This window comes from Heloderma suspectum, chromosome 4, assembly GCF_057233095.1.
Source record: "Heloderma suspectum isolate Gila_16-S chromosome 4, 16-S_ref, whole genome shotgun sequence".
In the NCBI taxonomy this organism is placed as follows: Eukaryota; Metazoa; Chordata; class Lepidosauria; order Squamata; family Helodermatidae; genus Heloderma; species Heloderma suspectum.
The window spans coordinates 83,511,046-83,533,360 of NC_139461.1; the positions used below are offsets into that span (position 1 = coordinate 83,511,046).

At 43.1% G+C, this 22,315-nt stretch overlaps 1 protein-coding gene across 2 annotated transcripts in view; it reads left to right on the forward strand.

The window, feature by feature from the left end:
- The window catches only part of ARHGAP28 (Rho GTPase activating protein 28), a 106,002-nt gene that overhangs the window by 58,943 nt on the left and 24,744 nt on the right, over positions 1-22,315 (forward strand). For both annotated transcript variants that reach the window (XM_084849820.1, XM_084849821.1), the window contains exons 2-5: positions 5,446-5,648; positions 8,802-9,019; positions 14,022-14,109; positions 15,256-15,413. In XM_084849820.1, coding sequence (XP_084705946.1) covers positions 5,446-5,648; positions 8,802-9,019; positions 14,022-14,109; positions 15,256-15,413 — 667 coding nt within the window. The remainder of the gene's footprint in view (positions 1-5,445; positions 5,649-8,801; positions 9,020-14,021; positions 14,110-15,255; positions 15,414-22,315) is intronic.

The following is a 22,315-nucleotide window of genomic DNA, read 5'->3' on the forward strand; positions in this document are numbered from 1 at the left end:
CGTGTGTGCTGTCATTTGGGGCCAGCTAAAGTAACAAACGAGTTCAGGGTGTGAGGCTTGGGGAGGTCAAGGATCATGGTCAGTATTCTTCCCTCTGGGAAGCAGGAAATGTTTGAATTCCTTGGCAGTGACTAATAGACAATCTAATCCAAGCAAACCATCATCCCCTATATCAGGGTTGGAGAATGTGTGGCCCTCCAGATGTTGTGGGACTGCAACTCCTATCAGCCCTAGCCAGCATAGCTAATGCTGAGTGATGATGGGACTTGCAGTCCAACAACATCTAGGGGGCCACACGTTCCCCATCCCTGCTCCATATTCTCTTTAGCCCTCTGCTGCCTCTTCTACAGAAACTGCATGCACAAATAGTCCAAAAAACCCCCATGTTTTCTAGAGCTGCCATAATATGCAGCTTTTCATGCAAGTGTTGTTCGTAACTGTGGCAAATAATAAAGATACCATGCTCAAAGCCTGTACACTTATGAGCCTGTACGTATTCATATTTAAGGTACCATGGAAAGAATGACCTTATGGGTAGCACAATAAACTAAGCATTACTAAATTCAGTTTCCTGAATCTCCTTCATCAAGTTACAGCAGTTACTATCTATCAATGGAAATGGTTTCTCCAAGCTTCTGTTTATTCTGTTTGGTAAGGATTTTAGTAATTAGTTCACATTGTTTTACAAACTGGCTTCTGTATTAGCCATAGCGTTTAAATATTAAAGTCATGATATGGAAAGAATAGGGGAGAAAGACCCTCTTTTCTTGTAACGTTATCCTGGAGAGAGAGAGAGAGAGAGAGAGAGAGTGAGTGTGTGTGTGTGTTCAAAATAATAAGGCTTCATATCTTCATGGTTCTCCAAATGATGGATTCAGAAAATGGGGTAGGGTTCAACAACTTAGTTTTATACAAATCAACAAAAATGCAGGCAAATAGCTGGTGAGGCTGGGGCAACTTTATGCCACCTACCCTTTGCCTACCCCACTTTTGGTCCTTCAAGGCTTCCCCAGGAGTTATTTTACCATTCAGGGCTGTATCTATTTCCACTTGTCTCGTTGTTGTTTCCGCTGGCTTGCCTCATCAGGATGCATTTACAACAGCCTCTGTTCTCTCAGTCTACGCTCTCGTCGGGCCCAGTTGGCCACAGCCTCGGCACTTCATTGCCAGTCCTGCCACCCTATAGCACTAGGCCCTGCCCATTTGCTTTCCCACTCATCAGCTTTCTGCTCTCGTTCAGCTTCTTCCTTCTTAAACGATCCTTTCTCCTCCCTTCTCTGCACTTCCATTTCCCTTATATGTTGTATACACTGACTCCACCCACCTTCCGGATCAAACGCAGGGTGTGATCTTTTAACTAAAGCTGTGCACAGTTGGCCTCTCAAAATTCTCCACCATATTTATGGGCAGAAAAATTTCGGAGATAATTTCTCCAAATTTCTCCGGGGAAGGAGAAATTCTCAACAGTTTCTCACAAGAAGGGCTCCCCGTTGGAAGGGCTTGTAGCACAGCTTCTTTTGGTTTTGGTAAGGGTTTAGGTTGTTGCTTTTTTGTGTTGCAACAGCATCAACTGTGTTGGCAGGCCCCCATTTTACATCCACCTTAATGCAGGTGTGTATGGGGTGGGGAGTGTTGTCATAGAATCATAGAATAGCAGGGCTGGAAGGGGCCTACAAGACCATAGAGTCCAACCCCCTGCTCAATGCAGGAATCCAGGTCAGAGCATCCCTGACAGATGGCTGTCCAGCTTCTTCTTGAATGCCTCCAGTGTGGGAAAGCCCACTACCTCCCTTGGTAATTGGTTCCATCGTCGTATTGCTCTAACAGTCAGGAAGTTTTTCCTGATGTTCAGTCAGAACCTGGCTTCCTGCAACTTGAGTCCATTATTCCGTGCCCTGCACTCTGGGATGATCAAGAAGAGAGCCTGGCCTTCCTCTCTGTGACAACCTTTCAAGTACTTGAGGAGCGCTATCATATCTCCCCTCAGTCTTCTCTTCTCCAGGCTAAACAGGCCCAGTTCTTTCAGTCTCTCCTCATAGGGCATTGTTTCCAGTCCCCTGATCATCTTCGTTGCCCTCCTCTGAACCCTCTCCAGTTTGTCTGCATCCTTCTTGAAGTGTGGTGCCCAGAACTGGACACAGTACTCCAGATGAGGCCTAACCAATGCTGACTAGGGGGAACTAGTACTTCCCGGGATTTGGAAGCTACACTTCTATTAATGCAGCCCCAAATAGCATCTCCCTTTTTTCCAGCCACATCACATTGTTGGCTCATATTCAGATTGTGATCGACAACAATTCCAAGATCCTTCTAGCTTGTAGTATTGTTGAGCCAAGTATTGCCCATCTTGTAACTGTGCTTTTGGTTTCTTTTTCCTAGGTGCAGAACTTGGCATTTATCCCTATTAAATTTCATTCTGTTGTTTTCTGCCCAGTGCTCTAGCCCATCAAGATCACTTTGAATTTTGTTTCTGTCTTCCAGGATATTAGCTATCCCACCCACTTTCATGTCATCTGCACATTTGATCAGCATTCCCTGCACCTCCTCCTCCAAGTCATGAATACAAATGTTGAAGAGCACTGGGCCCAGGACTGAGCCCTGCGGTACCCTGCTCATTACCTCCCCCCAGTTTGAGAAGATCCCATTGGTAAGCACTCTTTGAGTCCGATTCCGTAGCCAACTGTGGATCCACCAGATCGTTGTTTCATCTAGCCCACTTTGAGCTAGTTTACTCATCAGGATATCATGGGGCACTTTGTCGAAAGCTTTGCTGAAGTCGAAGTATATGATGTCCATAGCATTCCCACAGTCCACAAGGGAGGTTACCTGATCAAAAAATGAGATCAGATTTGTCTGGCAGGACTTGTTCTTGACAAATCCATGTGGGCTTCGCATAATCATTGCATGGTTTTCAAGGTGCTTACAGATGGATTGCTTTATAATCTGCTCCAGAATTTTCCCAGGGACTGATGTCAGACTGACTGGTCTGTAGTTCTCGGTTTCTCCTTTTGCCCTTTTTGAAGACAGGGACAACATTAGCCCTCCTCCAGTGGATGAGGTGGAATTAGTGCTTTGCCGAAATCTGTCCTCCAATTTCCAGAAAGTTTTCTTCCCTCATGAAAGGGGCTTCCATTGTTCTGCCTCATTCTCAGGACAGTCTATAATTTATGTTGAATTTCTTTTGGTGGTGTTTTTGAGTTTACCTAATCACAGTCAGGCTCCCAGATTGCCTGTACTTCCTGATCTGCAAAAGCCCTAAGGGAGGAATTACCTCATAATGCCTTCCACTGGGCTTCAGTTGAAGTGGAGGGAGCTGAGGAGGCTACAGGCTGCCAAAGAGATGATTGTACAATGAAAGACAGGACACTTGTGCTAACTCCTCGGCCACCTCCTAAGTAAGGTAAGCCCAAGAAACCCAAACCCAACCCTTGAGAATGTCTCCAAACTTTCTCCAGTATTGAATTTCTTTTCGAAAGCAATTTCTCTTCTATCAAATTGAATGAGAATGGTAAAAAAAAAAAAAAGTGGGAGAAATTTTCAGCACAGCACTACTTTTAACCCAGGTTGGGAAACTTATTCAGTCCAAGGTCTGCATGGCCTCCATGGAACCCCATTGTGGTTTTCCTTCCATGTCTTGCTCTGCCCCTGGACCCCAATTTTGGCTGGCTCTATCAGCTTGTGGTTCTCACATCCATGGTTGCTTTTCTTTTCCTCTAGTAATATTTCCAGCTCTACCTACTTCTATAGGGCCTTCCTACCTCACATTGAAACAGACCTACATGCAGCCTCCTGTGTCAAAAATTGTGATCTTCACAGATGTGAACTGTACCCGTGCAAGTAATTACATAGGAATTTACCAGGAATTTACCATTTACCAAAACAAATAGTCTGGTGTAAACATAGCCTTAAGAATTTAAGTCTCTTGCTTTGTTCCTGCATCCCCAGTAAGCAGTCTGAATAAACTTCACTTCATTAGTTTTAATCATTTAGACGTCCCTTGCATTATCTTGATTATGCCTTATCCTTTTTAAAATAATAAGCATCCTAGGATATATAAAACACACACAAAAGCACTTGTATTCCTTCAAAGAATTAGTAGAAACAGTGGATATAGCCATTTTACTGTATTCCATAGAACAGAATAATACATTTTCTCCTCTCTTTCAAAATATTTTCATCTGTTTTAAAAGGCTGAATTGTTCCCTTATTGTTTGATTGATGGCAAAGGTACTTTCTGTACTGTACATATGTAAATCACAAAGATATGTGGGATAGTTGTTTTGCATTGACTTTTATAAATACTGGCCATGTGCACAACTGGATTTATCATTTTGTTTTTTCCTTGATTGTTTGATTTCTCTACTTAGAGCTGAGCCTTGTATAGCCAAGTGGGAAGCATTAATTGAAAGGCTGGCAATTTCTTATCATGCAGTGAAAACATAACTATAATGCAACATAACATTAATGTGTCCATTATCCAGCTCATCTTCTGATTATTAAAAACTTTGCAATCCATTATGTAGCATTACTGGAAAAGATAATGGATTTTCAGAAATTTAGGGAGCAATCCTATAGCTGCTAGGCAGCGGCTAGACAGCCATAGGATATGTTATTTTTCTGGGAACTGACCTCGGAGCCAACGCTCTGAGGTCAGTTCCTGGAAAACCGACCTCCTGCCACTTCTGCGCTGCCTTGGAGGCAGCGCGGAACAGCCCCATCCTCCACGCTCACAAGAGGAGCGTGGAGTGGCTGAAAAGGGGCGTGTCTGAGGGTGTTCCGGGCAGCCTCCTCCCCCGCACAGCCCTTCTGCAGCTAGACGGCCATAATCGGCTGCCTAGCCTAAGAAGCAGAGCAGGACAGCATGGAGGGAACGATCCCCTCTGTGCTTCTCCTGCCCTGCTTTGGATAGGCGGTCGCCTCGGAGTTCAGAGGTGGCCGCCTATCTGGATAGGATGGCTCCCTTAGTAGAGTTTTTTTCTGCTCTCCTTACTGTATTGTGTTTTCCTTGCCATAGACATTTATTACTATTATTGTTTTATAGTCATCTAGACTATAAAACAATAATTTAAAGATACTTATTTAATGGTTACCTGCCCCAAATAATTTGTAGTCTTAACTGTTGAACCATGGGTAGAAATGAATACAGAAACTGATGTGGTGCCATGTGTAGTGAAACAGCAAACAAGCAGGAAGGCATCTTTCTGGTTGATGGTCATATAGGAAATGAATGGATGTAAGAAGCTCCAGATTTTGACACCTGCTCACTATGTGAGCCTCACCTTATCATGTGCTTGATGCATATATAAGGCACAAACATAGCACTGGAGTCATCCTCTTTGAGGATAATCTTGCCTAATGGTGAGTGAAAATACTCAAAACGTGACCAGTAGGACCAAAAGTTTAGATAATTTATTTATTCTTTGTATAATTCTTACCTTCCTCCAGAAAATCCATCCCTCGATGCCAAAGAATTAGCAGAATGCTCTCCAATGAATCGTTGTGTTCTCCTGTGTACAGCCGCTCCAATTCCCAGGCTTCTGTTGATAGCACTTCCATGGAAGATTTCTGGTGTGAGGTAGAAAATATCAAAGAGAGCACTGAAGATAGGCAAGATGAACAACCCCTCTTAGAAGTCAAGCCTCCTGATGGTGAGCATGCACACTTCCTTCCACATCTTTACACATGTTTTACTTTAGATATTTCCCATTTTCTTTGGCGTTCTAACCTGTCTCTTGATGCTTACTCTATGGTTGGGCCAGATGCAAAAGAGGACTGGGCTCCTGTACCTTTAATAGCTGTGCAGAGGAGGTGTAGCTTCTACACAACTATTAAAGGTGCAGAAATCCTGTCACCTTTTGCACCTGGCTACCCTAATAACACTGATACAAGGAAGTCTTTTGAAATGTTACCTTGATGGGCTGTTTGATATCCCTCATTTTAGGACTTTTGAAGCAGTCTTTAAGTAAACATTGGACTTTAAATGAACACTTTCTTTGAGATTCAATCATGAGGTCTTTGAACTGCACATTCCTCCAGAAACTCATGGTTAGAAATGTCTAATTTTCCCAAAGTACTGGATACAATCTAGAAATGGTAGATTGTTCTTAACTTTCTGGGCTGTACTTTACACTAGATAAACTACATCTTTGGGTAAATTCAACTGCATCTAGCTATATCTTTGGGTAAATTTATCCATTTAAGATAATGTTTTGGTAGATTTAGCCACAAAAAAATTAATGCAATTGTGCGTATATTGGGCATATATAAGGTCAAGTTTTTAAGTCCCACTGATTTAAAAATAATGCTGTACACATAGAACACATTTAGGTCTAATTAAAACCTCTGGAAATAAACACATGTTTAATTTTCCCACTAAAATCAGCGAGACTGGCAGCTATGCCTAAACATATTTAGTCAAAAGCCCAGAGTTAGAAGAACTTACTTCTTAGTTAATATGTTTAGCACTACAGTCTTAAAGTGCTTAACTTTGGCTAGATTGTGCTGAGCTTCTCTAAATGTATCCCAAACAGAGATCTTTTATTTATTGCATAGAAAAGAATATGTGAAAGTGCCACTGAGGAGACGTGGAGGTTAAATATTGCTTCGGAGGCAGGAGAATGAATTATCAGTCCCAGTTGTGGTCCTCCAAATAGTTTCAGAAAATGCATACAGTTTAATTAGCCTCAGGGGTTGAATCAATGAATTGGCCACACTGCTGTGTTCAGACTGTGTCGATAAAAATCATGAGGACGCATTCTTCCAGAGCTGGGGGAAAGTAAAACCCCATTTTCTTTCTAGCCAGGAATGGCAATTTAATTTTCTGCCTCTTTGTCTTCAGGACCAGTCCAAAGTTTTCCAGGCAGTCTAGGAATCAGCTGGGACAGTATTTCTCATTTCCCTTTTTGATGTCTGTCACTTCTTTACTTTCTCCCCTTTACTGTGTCTAGAGACACAGCATGCAGATCAAACGTCTCCCAATTGTATCCTCTGAACAGGGTTGGCTCAGAACCTTTTGCTGCCTGAGGCAAAGGATAAGATGGTACTCTCTCCTCAGTCTACATATGGAAGCTGACCGGGCTGGCAGTTGCATCTTACTTTTTAACACTGGTGATGGGATATCATCCTTCACCACACCTAAGACAGCAGTCTACTTTAGGGGCCCAGGACAAGCTATGTGGCATATTATAGTTATTTTCTCCAACAGACGGAAACAGGTGGAGAATTCATGAGGAACATCTGGGAGGCCCCCCAGCATCTTGTGCCTGAGGTGGTTGCCTCACTCTGCCTAAAGGTAGGGCCGGCCCTGGCCCTGAAATACAAGACCTGTTTACATACTCCTGTGCATCTCTTAAGAACATATGAAGAGCCCTGCTAGACCATTCCAAAGGACCATTGATCCTAGCATTCTGTTCCCATAGTGGCCAACCAAATGACCATGGGAAAGGCTCAAGCAGGACATGTGCACAACAGCACTCTCTCATGCATGTTCCCCAGCAACTGGTCTTCTAGCAGTATAGGCAGCAGCAGCAGCAGCTATCTCCCTAAGACATTTACGTAGCTGAATCAGGCACCCTTGGAATTTTGGTACTCTAGGCAGCCACTGAGTTTACTTCTATGTTTAAGCTGGCCCTGTAGTTTAATGAAAACATTTAGAAACAGTCTAGGTTCTGCTACCATTAGCAAAGGGTGCTGAATATGTTAAGAATGCTATTAAGAACAACAAAGTCAATGACTAACACTTTTGCCTATAAGGAGATGACAGATTTTGTTTTCCATTTCAGAGAGGGGAGGAGTGTGTTTCTTTTCTTGTGAGGCATCTCAACAATTTTAGCCAACAAACACACATTGCCTTCTGACAGGGATGTGTGTGTATGTGTACATGTGTATGTAGTGTCACATACACTAGCACCTTCAGCAGATTTATTGTTACCATAAAGCTAACTTAGTCCACTTAAGTGATTAATGGTTTTGAATACCCCCTTCTTTCTTTCTCACAGAACAGATGCCTGTTTTAGGAAACGGGTGACAATAAAAAATTGTCGGCTGTAAGTTGAAACAACTTGTTTTCCATACATTGACACAGATGTACATCAGATGGGCAAATGTCTCTTATTTGAAATCAATATTGTTCTACAGACTGCTTTTCCTTGTTTCTGAAAATCCCAGCTCCATAGCATTCTGGAATTAGATACCTCAAAACTGTGAGCCCTCCCCTCTTTCTCTGACTTCCAGATTTGTTCTGCAACATCCACTACACTGTATTATCCCTAACATCCACTGCTCTCCCACTCACTCAAGACTCCCAAAGCCCACTGAAGGGTGTCCCTTACCCATTTGCAAATCCTATAATACTGATAGGGAACTCATTCTCAAAGTGTGGATACCTATGTAGTTAAAATCATCTCTGCACAAGGAGGGAGGTATTGTCAGGCTCAGGTAAACAACTAGGTTTTCAGAAGTATTACAAAACTTTAGGGGGGAGGGGAATCCTAAGGGAGAAAACCCCCAAATAGCTTGATGAGGACTGAGCATGCTGAGTGTTCATGGAATGCTGACTAGCTGTTGCAGGGTGGGGGAGGAGAAAAATGTGGGAAGGGGGAATGGTAAGAAAAGGGCAACAGTGGGTGATGGGACACTGAACAGGAGCACTCCACACTGCAGCATTTTGTTTCAGATTGCATTTGTCAATTCCCTAATACAAATTGAAAGTCTGGTGTTCTGAAGAGCAAGACTAGTCAAGGAATTTTGCAGTGCCACCCCCATTTTCCATTCCTTATCAACACGCTCCTACTCTTCCACAGAAGGGGACCTGGAAGCTGAATGGTTGCAAGATGTAGGTCTGTCTACATTAATATCAGGATCGGAAGAGGAGGATGGAGAAGCATTACTGTCCACCCTGACCCGAACTCAAGCAGCTGCAGTACAAAAGAGATATAACACTTACACTCAAACTCTGAGAAAGAAGAATAAGCACACAGTCAGAGATGTCCGCGAGATATTTGGCATCAACGACGCTTCTGTAAGTAGAATATTTAGCGCTTTGGAAATATTTGAAGTGTACTTTTATTATTGTGGTTACTCACTGAGGGTTTCAGTTTAAAAGAGCTTCTGGGCATACAGGTATGCACCAGAACATTAAGAAAATGTACCATATGGTGCTGAAAAAGCTGAATTCTCCAACCTATATACAGTTGCAAGTTAAGCAAATACGCATTTTCCTTCATTATGCAAATTCTGCTTCTGCTTTTCATGAGGATGGACAGTGTCACAAAAGTCTCTCTTTTGACCACTGAAAATCTGAGTCCCCTTGTAAGCTTCAGAGAAGTGACTTGGTATTGCCTATGCATTCAAGCATATCTTTGCATCCATAAGGACAACAAACTTGGGGTGGGGGATTGCCGAGATTTATCTAACTGAAATTAAATTATGAAATTAATTTCTTCAGATAGTTTATTTATTTATTTAAAATATTTCTTGGCTGCCTTTCAGGGCAGAAGCCCTCCCAAGGCAGCTTTCAGCAAAAAAAATACATAAAAACAGTTAAAGTATTAAAAGTAATAAAAACATAAAAGCAATAAAAACAACAAATGCAACAATAAAAGCCAACAATAAAACCAGCATCAGTGTTAACAGCAGTAACAGCAACAATAGCAGTCATATCAAAAGAAGGCCAAGGTAAAATAATATGTTTTCAAGGCCTTCTTAAAAGTCTGCAATGATGGAGCATGGCAGACCTCTGATGGCAGCTTGTTCCAAAGGTGTGAGGCCACTGCAGAGAAGGCCCTCTCACATGTGATCACCCACCTGACTCCTCTCATGGGTAGGCAAATGGGAAGGGCCTCTGTTTTTGACCTTAAAGTGTGGGCAGGCTGATATGGGTGTAGGCAGTCCTTCAAATAACTGGGTCCCAAACCATTTAAGGCTTTAAAGGTCAAAACCAGCACTTTGAATTGGACTCAGAAAAGCACCGGTAACCAGTGCAGCTGGTGCAGTATAGGCGTTATGTGATCGAATCACCTCAGCCCCACCAATACTCAGGCGGCCACATTCTGCACAAACTGGAGTTTCTGAACTGTCTTCAAAGGCAGCCCCATGTATAGAGCATTACAGTAGTCCAGCCTGGACGTGACTAGTGGATGGATAACTGAGGCAAGGTCCATCCTCTCCAGATAGGGCCGCAGTTGGTATACCAGCCTAAGCTGGTAAAAAGCACCTGGGCTTCCTCAGTTAGCTCAGAGTCCAGGAGGACTCCGAGACTGCGCACTTGGTCTTTCAGGGGGAGTGGAATCTCATCTAAGACCAATTGTAAACCTCCATCCGAAGTAGTTGGTTTCCCAACCCACAATACCTCCGTCTTGTCTGGATTAGGTTTCAGCTTGTTCACCCTCATCCATCCCAAAACAGCCTCCAGACCCTGGTTCCACAGCCTCTCTGGGATGTGCAGATGGAAATGAGAGGTAGAGCTGAGTATCATCCGCATACTGGTGACATTTCAGCCCAAATCTCCTGATGATTTCCCCCAGAAGTTTCATGTAGATGTTAAAAAGCATGGGGGACAAGACAGAATTTTGCAGCACCCCACTGGCTAATGGCCATGGGGTGGAACCAAAAACCCCAGCACCACCTTCTGAGACCACTCCTCCAGAAAGGACTGGAACCACTTTAAAACTGTGCCTCCCAAACCCAAACCAGATAAACGATCCAAAAGGATGCCATGGTCGATGGTATTGAAAGCCGCTGAGAGGTCCAGAAGAACCAACAGGGTTGCACTCCCCCCCATCCATTCCCCGGCATAAGTCATCAACCAGGGTGACCAAGACTGTTTCTGTCCCACAACCAGGCCTGAAACCTGATTAGAATGGTTCTAAATCATCAGTTTCATCCAAAACTGCTTGGAGTTGTGAGGCCACCACACGCTCCAGCACCTTGCCCAAGAATGGCAAATTTGACACAGGGCGGTAATTATCTGGAATAATGGGATCTAAATTTGGTTTCTTCAGCAAGGGCCTCACCACAGCATCTTTCAAAGCTGCAGGGACCTTGCCATCCCTCAAGGAGGCATTTACCACCTCCGAGGTCCAGATATCCAGCCCAGCTCTGGCAGATTTCACAAGCCAGGATGGGCAAGGATCTAAAGTAGGCCTCAGTCCTCCAAGCAGTTTGTCTATATCCTCAGGTTGCACAAGCTGAAAGGGGTCCATAACATGACTAGATGGTGCAAGAGTCCCGTCCATATCAGACTCTGTCAAAACAATGGCATCCAAGTCTATATGAATACAAGCAATTTTATCTGCAAGGTGTCTGTCAAATTGTTCACAGTGGGCCTTTGAGGGTCGAGTTCTTGTGTTCCAAGGCCTACGTTACACCCAAGAGGCCTTTAACCACACAAAAGAGCTCTGCTGGACATGACTGAGCAGATTTCTCCACCACCATCACCGCCACAGAATAAGATCACAAGTGGATTCTTACCTGTGTTCGATCGTATTCATTCCGAGTCTTCCACCATTTGCACTCTAATCGTCAACACAGTCATTTTATTACCCTCAGCTCCTTAGAATACCAAGGAGCTGACATGGTTCTACGACTAGGTCAAGGACGTTTGGGAGCGATCATATCAATCGCCCAGGTCATCTCCTCATTCCAAGTGGTGACCAGGACCTCGGCAGGACTGCTGGCTAAGCCTGCAGGAAAATCCCCAAGAGACCTCAAAAATCCCCAAGAGACCTTAAAAAGAGACTGGGTTCATCAGTCTCTGGGGGCGGACCATCAAATTTGGTCCCCTGCTCCTACGGAGGTTACAGCTGGTCTGAGAGTCAAAACTGATCAGATAATGATCTGTCCGTGCCAAGGAGTCACTACTGGCTCCCCCACCCGCAGATCATTTTCTCCCAAACCAGCACAGAAAACCAGGTCCAAAGTATGTCCTGCCACATGTGTTGGGTAAGATATTATTTGAGACAGGCCCATGGTTGATATGGTGGCCATGAAATCCTGAGCCGCTCCTGACAAAGTCCCACAAGACCATAAGCTTTGGGGTCCTCAACATCATGCTCGAAACCACCTCAGTCAGCTCAGGCAGGGAGACTGTTGGGCAGCGGGGTGGGCGGTATGCCAACAGAATCCCAATCCTGTTTTGGGTGCCCAACAGCAGGTACAGGCGCTCAAAACTGGCTGACTGTTGGATTGGGCATCTGACCAGGGGGATAGGACTTGGTGGCTCCTTTCACCCAGTAGAAGGACATAATGGAGAATCTGATATATACACAAGAACAAGTGCTGTAGCAACTTGCCTAGCTTTATATATTCTATCTTCTAGGAATATTATGTGTTTGTTTTTTAGGCACTAAAAAGGGTTACATAACAATGGTGATTAGTAACAGAAACAACAGGATTCTCATGGTTGTAACATTTCCTTAGAAATACCTTTGGATACAGTGTATGTATATTTTGTAATAGAGGCATCTATCTGACCTTGCAATATGGCTTCATCAGAGGATTTGATGCACTGAACCCATAACTGCTAAAACATATGCCCAAATTTGGGGAACATCTTTGGGAAACAAATGTTTTGCCTCTCTCATTTCCTTATGCCCATATTTTGGTAAACAGAAGATTTTCTACAAAAATTACAGCCAGAAAAAACTCCCTTTTGGCAGAGAATCTAAATTAAAGTAGATCAATCCTTTTCAACATAACAGCTAGAAGGGAAATGTGTCTTCTGATTTATTTTATTTTTAATAAGAAGCACTTATGAGGCTGGATACAGACTTAGGTTTACTTAGAAGAAGCCTATTGAAATAAACACGTCTTTAGTTAGTCTATTTGATGAGCCTACTTTTAAGTATGACTAAGTCTGGATCTAACCTATGGTTTCCTAACAAATGGATTTATTTTATTTTTTTGCCTGTCTTGGGCTTAGTGATTTTTTGCCTCTGTCTAAGAGGCCAAAGCCTCAGTAATGTCTAATCTACTCCCAGGTCAGTTTTTGTACACTCTCATTAACTTAGACTCATGCGGCAATGTAACTCTGCAGATACTGTATAGGTCATGCATTTACTGTTGTTAGTTGAATATGTAAAATAATATCCTTCTACTCCCTAGAATCTAGGGAGACAAAATATTAGACAATGACTTTGGAATACAGCTCTGACAGTTGAGATCTTGTTACTATGGCATTTATTTTTACAACTTCAAAATGGAAGACAGCTATAAAAAGAATGTAACTTTTTAAACTTTTACCGTTTTCCTTCCAGTTGAAATTTTCTTTTCCTGTTGGAAATTCCTGTATAAGTTGTGCTAGCCAACCCAACAGCGAAGACAGTTTTAGCATCAGTTGTATCATAACATAAAGAAGAATCCAGATACAAATATTTTGCCTGCTGTCCTGTTCAATAATAATTTCCTGTTTTCATGACATTATCTTAGTGATTTCCAGTGCTATCACAAATAACATGACAATCCAGGAGTAAAGGTAGGCATAGCTGTGATGATGCAGTTCAGCATGGTTTCAGCATCCTCTGCAGAGGAAATAACGCAAGTCATGACCCTGCTGAGCTGTCTGCTATGTCCAATATTATTAGCAGCTTACAAATATTTGAAGCGTATAGATACCTAGTCATGAAACAGATGATTCCATAATGAGTTAACAACAACCCACACACTGGAGTCATCTCCAGTGCTATTTACTTTATGCTACTACCACATCTCATCCCTGCCCATTTTTTTTTGCTACATTATATACATTTTGCTGGAATACCACTGGTGGCTATAGCCCATCCAATAGTTAAAGCATACTCTGCTGAATATGGACTTATTATATTTTGTTCAGTTTTTGTTTTGCTATAAATTTAATTGTATTTCAAACCATAACATAGCCTTGCACACTGCAAAGAAAGAAAAAAAGAAAAAATGACATAAGATGTCATCATGGTAAACCATAGAATACAAAATAAAACAACACAAATTTAATATCACAACTTTGCATCAGAGATAAATTATTTTTATGCTGACTTGTCTTCCAGCCTACATTTGAGGCCATACCAGTGTCACCTGTTACGACCAACGGTATCCAGATTCCTGTGCAAAAACCAGGTTGGAAAGTGGTTAGCTGTGAGTACATACTTATCCATAGCTTGATTCTGTAAACAAATGAGGGATAGATTTTGGTCCATGGCCTCTTATTTTATATTTTAAGGCTGTGTGGAAGATGCCAGGTGGGACTCTCTCCTCTAGGGCAATCCTGACACCACTAACTCCAATATACGGAGAAATCACATGGTACCAATTTCAGTCCAGTCATACTATATATAGGCAAGTTCTGGCCTACAACTCCCATCAGGCCTTCCTAGCATAGCCAGTTATGAGGGATCATTGGACTGTAGGCCAAAGCATCTGGAGGGTCACAAGTTGACCACGCTTTATATATGTGTGTGTGTGTCAGAAACCTGGCTTCATATTTATCCTTTCAATCGTAACAGTAACAGTAACTGCCACTCCACCAACACACCTGTTTGTAATGTATTGCTCCTCTAGCATAAGCCTGAGTAACCGATACACATTTTTCCATTGTACTGTTAACCCCTTCATCTTCACCCCTGCTTTTACATACAAGACATATAAACATATTAAACTTCCCCTCACGAAAATACAGTTTCTTCACAGACTGGAATCTTATACATAATTACCTTGGAGTAAGTCTCATTGACTTACTTTTGAGTAGACATGCACAAGATTGCACTGTAAATGTACTAAATGTGTAAAATAATTGTGCCATTATTGTGCCAGACCAAGGCTCTCAAGGGGTTTGCACATAGAGGTGTATTTTCCAGGCATTCCCTTCATCAGTACTTACTGATGAGTACTTACTTACTTACTTATCAGTAAGTACTGACAGTACTTACTTGCCTAGCAATACCGGGCTTCAGAGCACAAGTGCCTCTAAAACCCATCAAGGGAAGGACAGTAAGGGAAAATGATGCGACCGTGAAGTTCACATACAAAGCCACATCAAGTGCCCCACAGTTCCCTCAGTGTCAGATACTTGGTGTCTGGATCAGGAGCTCAATAAAGAACCTAGATGGGATAAATCATGGCAACTGTCTACAGGTAGCTTTCGCTGCAGGCCAACAGTGATATTTTAAAGGTCTGCTAATTGGAATGGCTGCTGCTGCTTTCTCAGTGGCTGGCTGTTATGTCTCTCTCAATTATTTATCTGCAGAGAATACAGCATTCATGTAAACTCTCCCTTGATTTCAGCTAGTAACTGTCTAGAATGTGAATTCGATAAGGACAGCCCGGCGGTGAAGGAAGAGCTATCTTTTGAGGTCTCGTACTCCGAATCAATCACAGTGATTCCAAAGCACAGAGAATGGCACAAAAATCAAAGATTTAAAAAGGATGAATCTGCTTTGCCTGTAAGTTTAAGCTCCTCGCATTATACACTATTTATTGAATCCTTCAACTGGTACCTTCTTTTGAGCATGATGGCCATCGTAAAATATACAGCAATACCTTGGGGGTGGCACGGGGGAGGAGGAGTTAGTTTACTGCACATACTAATTTGTACCAGTGGAGCCCTCTGCTGCTTGCTAATGCTCCTGGAAAGATACCAGGTGAGTGGGCAAGTAGCAAGCTGCATGGGGGAAGCAGCCAGCATTACCCAGTATGTAAACTTGTTTGTACTAAGCTGAGTATTTTCATGCTGGAACAAAAAGAAGTATTGCCTCTGACAGAAGTAGGTCTCAATGGCAAATTACCAAAGAGGAGAGAAAATCTGTTCATTTACTTCTTCCTTGAGGCCACTTCCCCCACCAAATTTTATTTAGAAACATCTAATAAAGGCAAAGCATTGTACATGCATCTATTCTGATGTCAACAAAACTTGGATCAAAATCAAAGCATGCCCCAATTATTTTAGTTATCTCACAGATCCCCAAAGCATAGATATTGTTTCATGAATTCATGACAAAATAACAAATGGCAAGATTAAGAGAAGAAAGCCCCGTAGTTTTATAAAAAGCATGATCATAAAAATAAATTTTGTTCTTATACTTAAACAAAACTTTAGAGGATGAATACAAAAATGCATAATCCTGCCAAACTGTGTTGCTGCTCTACTGTAGTTGACTCCTAATAGTTTCAAAACAGAAAATACTGTATGAGTGCAGTACTCAGTGGGTTTCTTTGACCTTTAACATCAAGGTAATTCATTGTAATTGAATAATGCAGACAAAAGCTTTGTCAACAGGGCATGTTTTCAGAAATGTTTGTATCTTAATTCAACCTATTAGACATTAATTCCCCAGCATTTATCTGGAAATGTATAAACTGGCATTCGTATTTCATATTAAAATCATTGGTGTTTCATAAAAGGGGGGAAGTCAGGCACTTCCTGCCACATAGGCCTAAGATCAGGGCCAGCCCTAGGTTAAATAGTGCCCCAGGCAAGGAGTGCCTTTGGTGCCCCCACCTGCCGTAGTCAGTTTTGCAGGGCCATCCAGAGGGTTTGTGGGGCCTGGTGCAGGTATGATGCTGGGAGCCCTGCTGTTGCCTTCCACAAGGACCCATACATATGTGAACAAAGATGGGGTGCCACATGCGGGAATTATTGCATGCACAAACGGCATCTGAGAATTCTCATCTGCAGCTCCTCCTTGCCCTGGAATTAAGCAGAATGATAGATGTGCTTCATTTTTTTCTTATACTGGGACAAGGGAATAAGGATTGGGTTGTGCTTCTCCTGAGTACCTCCTCCAAATTCTGGCAGAGTTTCTTTCTGCTTCTTGAGGATCAGTCTCACAGGTCTTCAGGTTACGTGCTGGCCTTCTTCACTACTCAGTCAGGAAGGATTTCTCCCTTAAGTGCTGGCCTCACACCATTCTTATGCCTTTCCATGTGGTAACTGCCACAGAAAATTATTCTCCACCAGTGACACCTTGCCTGGAAACCTTAGGTGGTGTTCACTCATTCACTCACTCCTCCAAGTCTTTCTCCCGGGGGTGGGGGTGGGGCGTGTGGTTGTGTCTGTGATAACGAGCCAATCTGCATGGCCGATTTAACGTGGAGGGAGAACACATCAGGGTCATTCGCGACAGATGACGCTCTTGCCAAGCTGCAGCCATGCCACAGCCTCCCTTTGGAAAAGGCGCATTTTCAGAAATCATTTTAGTGCATTTTTCTTAAACGTAACTCTAGAGCAGTTCCGCTGCAGTGTGCCCCATCCCCGCATTAAATCCTGGACTATTTCTGTGACCTGGCTGTGACCTGGCAGTAACCTGGTCAAGGGGTGGGGCTGCCCCTCCCCCCTTCCCTGTTTTTGGACACAGGCACTACTTCCCATTCACAAGCATTTACTCATTGAGAATCTGTAGTGTCTTTTCCCATTGAGAAAATCACAGCCACACTGTTTCAAGCCTTCAGAATAGTGTACTTCCTGTTTTACCCCATTGAGTATCTGTAGTGTCTTTTTCCCATTGAGAAAATGGGAGCCACACTGTTTCAAGCCTTCACAGCAGCACACGAGCTATCTAGCCTCTTTTTCCTATTCACAATAGGGCAGTTTCATTCACAGAGGGGAAGGAGAGGGGTGACCACTAGCAGGAGCCAGCAGCAGCGGTATTTTGTGGTATTGTTACTGTGATACATGAAAACTAAAGAACATACAGAGGGGAAGGAGAGGGAGAGTCCAGTAGTGGGAGCATGGACAGGGCAGGGAACAAGCCTCTCTCATTCGCTGAGCAGCATCTCTGCAGTTGATGACATTCACTTCAGTTTGTAGGACTCCGCTCAGCCCCAAAGTAAGGCAGTTTAAAGTGCTCTTGTGTGACTTGTGAAAGTAGGTTTTTCGGTGGTGAATACTCCGCTTTTCTTCTTTCATGTGCTGCTGATGGACTGAAGCTGATTTCATGATAAGCCAGATAAAAGCTGAAAACGCTCGTGCCTGTGTTTCCACATAGATCTGGCCAAGAACAGGCCGCCTGCTCTGCCACAGAGTTTAAGGCCTCCTTAAAGCCTTCTCTGTTCCTTACAACAAACTCTGTAACCAGGGATGCTTGGCCAGGGCCAACCATAAGCCTGCCTGACCAATCTATTGCTGCCCAGACACAAAGATTTTACCTTGCTGTGATGGGTTTAGTCTCCCTTACACCTGGGCTGCAGGCCTAGCTAATAAGCAGGCCCCTCCCTCCCAGCCTCACAAAGATACATTTTACAGGCAGTTTAAGCCTCAAATTAGCATCTAACCTGTTTTGTACACAACGATGTCAAATATTTACTTCATCGTGGCCGGGGAGAGATCCTGTTATGTCAAAATTACATGTTGAGATTTGGTGTCCACTTACACTCTAATATGCCATTTCTCCTTTTTATGAAAACTTTAAACAAAATACCAAGAATTCTGGTGAGCAATGTGGCAGGGTCAGGGCAGGGGCCAATAGTATGCACAGGAACTGAGGCAGCCCCCCCCCCCCCCGCTTTGTGGGGACCTGACTCTTCCAGTTGCACTTGCCAGTGGCAAGCGTAGCTTCTCAAAATCTAAGCTCATCAAAACATTCTTGCAATCTATCTTGGCAGATGAGAGGTTCACATCACTTGCTATCATATCCATCAAGAACAACATAGCCACTATGCTGCAGTTTGCACGACCTAAAGCTCAAAAAGCACATTCTGAGCAGCGGGAGTGCACTATGCAACACAGCAGAACTATCGCAGGTTTTACTTCTAATATTTTTTGTTTTGTAGCAGTTCCTATATTTTGGTAAGCATTTTTTTAGTTTAGAATATCCATTATTTATCTTTAAAAATAATAAAGAAAAGTTATAAATAAAAAGCTGAACTCTAACGTTGCCTCAAAGTAAACCTGTGTTCCACTGATTTCTACTTAGTGCAAATGACAATAAAGTGGAAACTGAAAAGGAAACATACTTTAAAGCTAACTGAAGGAAGATTGTTTTTGTAGTTAGTACCCAAGCAACCTGTCGGACTTGAAAAAAAGGTTACAGAGACTTACTTTTTGCCACCCTAGCTCACTGCAGACAGTACATTAAAAAAAACACCAGTCACTAATTTCAGCTTGGTGCCCCTACTGCTGAGCTTGCCCCTCCCCCGCCCCCCAGCACAGCTCAGCCCAGCTTGCCCACCCCTAAGGCCGGCCCTGCCTAAAATCTGTAGACATTTGAACCTGTATTGCTTTTCTTTTATGAATCTGTGTAATTAAAATGATATTCATTGATCTTCCCAAGCATCACACTATGCATATGTTGTCTGCTTGAACATTCTGCAGTACTACAGAACATGTATCTCCCCTAGTCTATGAGGTTTATACAGAAAGTATTATGTTCTCCCATGTGATCTCCATAGTAAGACTGTTGTTGTTGTTGTTGTTCAGTAGTTAAGTCGTGTCCGACTCTTTGTGACCCCGTGGACCATAGCACGCCAGGCCTTCCTGTCCTCCGCTCTCTCCCAGAGTGTGCTCAAGTTCATATTCATTGCATCGGTGATGCTATCTAGCCATCTCATCCTCTGCCGTCCCCTTCTCCTTTTGCCTTCAATCTTTCCCAGCATCAGGGTCTTTTCCAGGGAGTTTTCTCTTCGCATTAGGTGGCCAAAATATTGGAGCTTCAGCTTCAGTATCTGTCCTTCCAATGAGCAGACAGGGTTGATTTCCTTTAGGATTGACTGATTTGACCTCCTTGCAGTCCAGGGGACTCGTAAGAGTCTTCTCCAGCACCACAGTTCAAAAGCATCAGTTCTTCTGCGCTCAGCCTTCCTTATAGTCCAGCTCTCACAGCTATACTGTGGAAAACCATAGCTTTGATTATACGAACCTTTGTCGGCAAGGTGATGTCTCTGCTTCTTACTATGCTGTCTAGGTGTGCCATAGCTTTCCTCCCAAGGAGCAAGCGTCTTTTAATTTCATGGCTACAGTCACCATCTGCAGTGATCTTGGAGCCCAAGAAAATAAAATCTGTCACTGCTTCCATTTCTTCCCCTTCTATATGCCAGGAAGTGGTGGGGCCAGATGCCATGATCTTCGTTTTTTTAATGTTGAGTTTCAAACCAGCTTTTGCACTCTCCACTTTCACCCTCAACAAGAGGCTCTTTAGATCCTCTTCGCTTTCTGCCATTACGGTGGTATCGTCTGCATATCTGAAGTTGTTGATAATTCTCCCAGCAATCTTAATTCCAACCTGTGATTCATCCAACCCGGCGTTTCTCATGATGTACTCTGCATATAAGTTAAATAAGCCGGGCGACAACATGCAGCCTTGTCGTACTCCTTTCCCAATTTTGAACCACTCGGTTGTTCCATGTCTGGTTCTGACTGTTGCTTCTTGACCCTCGTACAGGTTTCTCAGGAGACACGTAAGGTGGTCTGGTACTCCCATCTCTTTAAGAATTTGTGACATTTTGTTGTGATCCACACAATCAAAGGCTTTAGCGTAGTCAATGAAGCAGAAATAGACGTTTTTCTGGAATTCTCTTGCTTTCTCCATGATCCAGCGAATGTTGGCGATTTGATCTCTAGTTCCTCTGCCTCTTTGAAACCCAGCTTGTACTTCCGGTAGTTCTCGGTTCGCATACTGCTGAAGCCTAGCTTGTAGGATTTTGAGCATCACCTTGCTGGCATGTGAAATGAGCGCAATTGTACGGTAGTTTGAACACTCTTTGGCATTGCCCTTCTTTGGAATTGGAATGTAAACTGACCTTTTCCAGTCTTGTGGCCACTGTTGAGTGTTCCAAATTTGTTGGCATATTGAGTGCAGCACTTTCACAGCATCATCTTTTAGGATTTTAAATAGCACAGCTGGAATACTGTCATCTTCGCTAGCTTTGTTGTTAGTAATGCTTCCTAAGGCCCACTTGACTTCACTCTCTAGGATGTCCGGCTCAAGTTCAGTGACCGCACTATCATGGCTATCAGGGACATTCAGATCTTTCCTGTATAGTTCTTCTGTGTATTCTTTCCACCTCTTCTTGATCTCATCTGCTTCTGTTAGGTCCCTGCCTTCTTTGTCCTTTATCATGCCCGTCTTTGCACAAAACGTTCCTTTGAGGTCTCCGATTTTCTTGAAAAGATCTCTAGTCTTTCCCATTCTATTCTTTTCCTCGATTTGTTTGCATTGTTCATTTAAGAAGGGCTTCTTGTCTCTCCTTGCTATCCTCTGGAACTCTGCATTCAGTTGGATATATCATCCCCTTTCTCCCTTGCTTTTCGCTTCCCTTCTTTCCTCAGCTACTTGTAAAGCCTCCTCAGACAGCCACTTGGCTTTCTTGCATTTCTTTTTCTTTGGGTTGGATTGAGTTGCTGCCTCCTGAACAATGTTACGGACCTCCGTCCATAGTTCCTCAGGCATTCTGTCTATCAGGTCTAATCCCTGAAATCTATTTGTCACCTCCACTGTATATTCATAAGGGATATGATTTCAGTCATACCTGAATGGTTTAGTGGTTTTCCCTACGTTTTTCAATTTCAGCCGAAATTTTGCAAGAAGCAGCTCATGATCTGAGCCACAGTCAGCTCCAGGTCTTGTTTTGACTGACTGTATGGAGCTGCTCCATCTTTGGCTGCAAAGGACATAATCAATCTGATTTCAATATTGACCATCTGGTGATGTCCATGTGTAGAGTCGCCTCTTGTGCTGTTGGAAAACAGTATTTGGTATGATCAGCGTGTTCTCTTGGCAAAACTCTATTAGCCTTTGTCGTACTTCATTTTGTACACGAAGGCCATGCTTGCCTGTTATCCCAATTATTTCTTGATTTCCTACTTTAGCATTCCAATCCCCTATGATGAAGAAGACATCTTTTTTTGGTGTTAGTTCTAGAAGGTGTTGTAGGTCTTCATAGAACCGATCAACCTCAGCTTCTTCGGCCTCAGTGGTTGGGGCATAGACTTGAATTACTGTGATGTTGAAAGGTTTGCCTTGGATTTGTACTGAGATCATTCTATCATTTTTGAGATTGTACCCCAGTACTGCTTTTCCCACCCTTTTGTTGACTATGAGTGCTACTCCATTTCTTCTAAGGGATTCTTGCCCACAGTAGTAGATATGATGGTCACCTGAATTAAATTCGCCCATGCTTGTCCATTTTAGTTCACTGATTCCCAAGATGTCGATGTTCAGTCTTGCCATCTCATGTTTGACCACCTCCAGCTTACCTTGATTCATTGATCTTACATTCCAGGTTCCTAAACAATATTGTTCTTTACAGCATTGGATTTTCTTTTCACCACCAGACACATCCACAGCTGAGTGTCCTTTCGGCTTTGGCCCAGCCGCTTCACTCTTTCTGGCGCTACTTGGAAATTCCCTCT